This window comes from Aplysia californica, unplaced genomic scaffold, assembly GCF_000002075.1.
Source record: "Aplysia californica isolate F4 #8 unplaced genomic scaffold, AplCal3.0 scaffold00076, whole genome shotgun sequence".
In the NCBI taxonomy this organism is placed as follows: domain Eukaryota; kingdom Metazoa; phylum Mollusca; class Gastropoda; order Aplysiida; family Aplysiidae; genus Aplysia; species Aplysia californica.
In genome coordinates, this window is record NW_004797346.1 from 453127 (window position 1) to 454050 (window position 924).

At 37.8% G+C, this 924-nt stretch overlaps 1 protein-coding gene across 4 annotated transcripts in view; it reads right to left on the reverse strand.

Annotated features, from left to right (window-relative positions):
• The window catches only part of LOC101864372 (sodium-coupled monocarboxylate transporter 1), a gene marked incomplete in the record, with an annotated part of 54837 nt that overhangs the window by 22178 nt on the left and 31735 nt on the right, over positions 1-924 (reverse strand). For all 4 annotated transcript variants that reach the window (XM_013080154.2, XM_035968691.1, XM_013080153.2 and 1 more), the window contains 1 exon segment: positions 392-459. In XM_013080154.2, coding sequence (XP_012935608.1) covers positions 392-459 — 68 coding nt within the window.

Consider the following 924-nt stretch of genomic DNA (forward strand, 5'->3'; position numbering starts at 1 on the left):
TTATCGCATAGATGCACCATCTTCTTTCACTGATGACTGCATGATGAATCAAAATGGAATAACGATTTTTTAATATTTTCTTAATAAGTGATATGCTTTTATGCAAACAGCAATTTAAGTGCTTGATAGTTATTTAGATAAATAATATCTGTTTCAAATAGAAAGTGATTTGATGTAGTTGACACTCTAATACATAGATTAGCCAAAACAACCATTTTATGAACATTTATTTTGCAGTTATAAAAGAAAATTTGATTTGCACATATTGACCTTTTCCCTGGCAGTAACCCAACATTGGTGTGTCGATAGGTTCTCTTTACTCAAACAAAACAAAAACCGAGAACAGAAGTAGCCAGATGTGGCATGACAACAGAGTGTACAATGTACTTACAAACGCAGTGTAGATGGTGCACACAATCCCCACCGACACCACAGATCCCCATAAGGTAAAACCGGTCACTGTGGAAAGAGTGTTGGACATTCAGATAAAAACTATCCTGATATTTGTACTGTACGTTGACAATAAAGAGAAGGAAAATAACGACTGTCGTGGAAATGCTGTTTTAAATAAATGAGTCTGATATCACATCAAGATCAGTCATTGCATCGACCTGAAAATTTTTTTACCAACCGTTGACCTTTCTTAATCCTATTTCATACCACATTAGGCAATGCTATGTTTGTTGATATAAAATCTGTCTACCTGTCTGTCTGTCTGTCTGTCTGTCTGTCTGTCTGTCTGTCCGTCCGTCCGTTCGTCTGTCCGTCCATCTCTCTCTCTCTCTCTCTATCTATCTATCTACCTATCTATCCACCTAGCGATTGATTGATTTCTCTCTCCCCCACTCTCTCTCTCTCTCTCTCACTCTCTCTCTCTCTTTTTTCTTTCTCTCTTTCTCTCTCTCTCCCTCTCTCTCTCCCTCT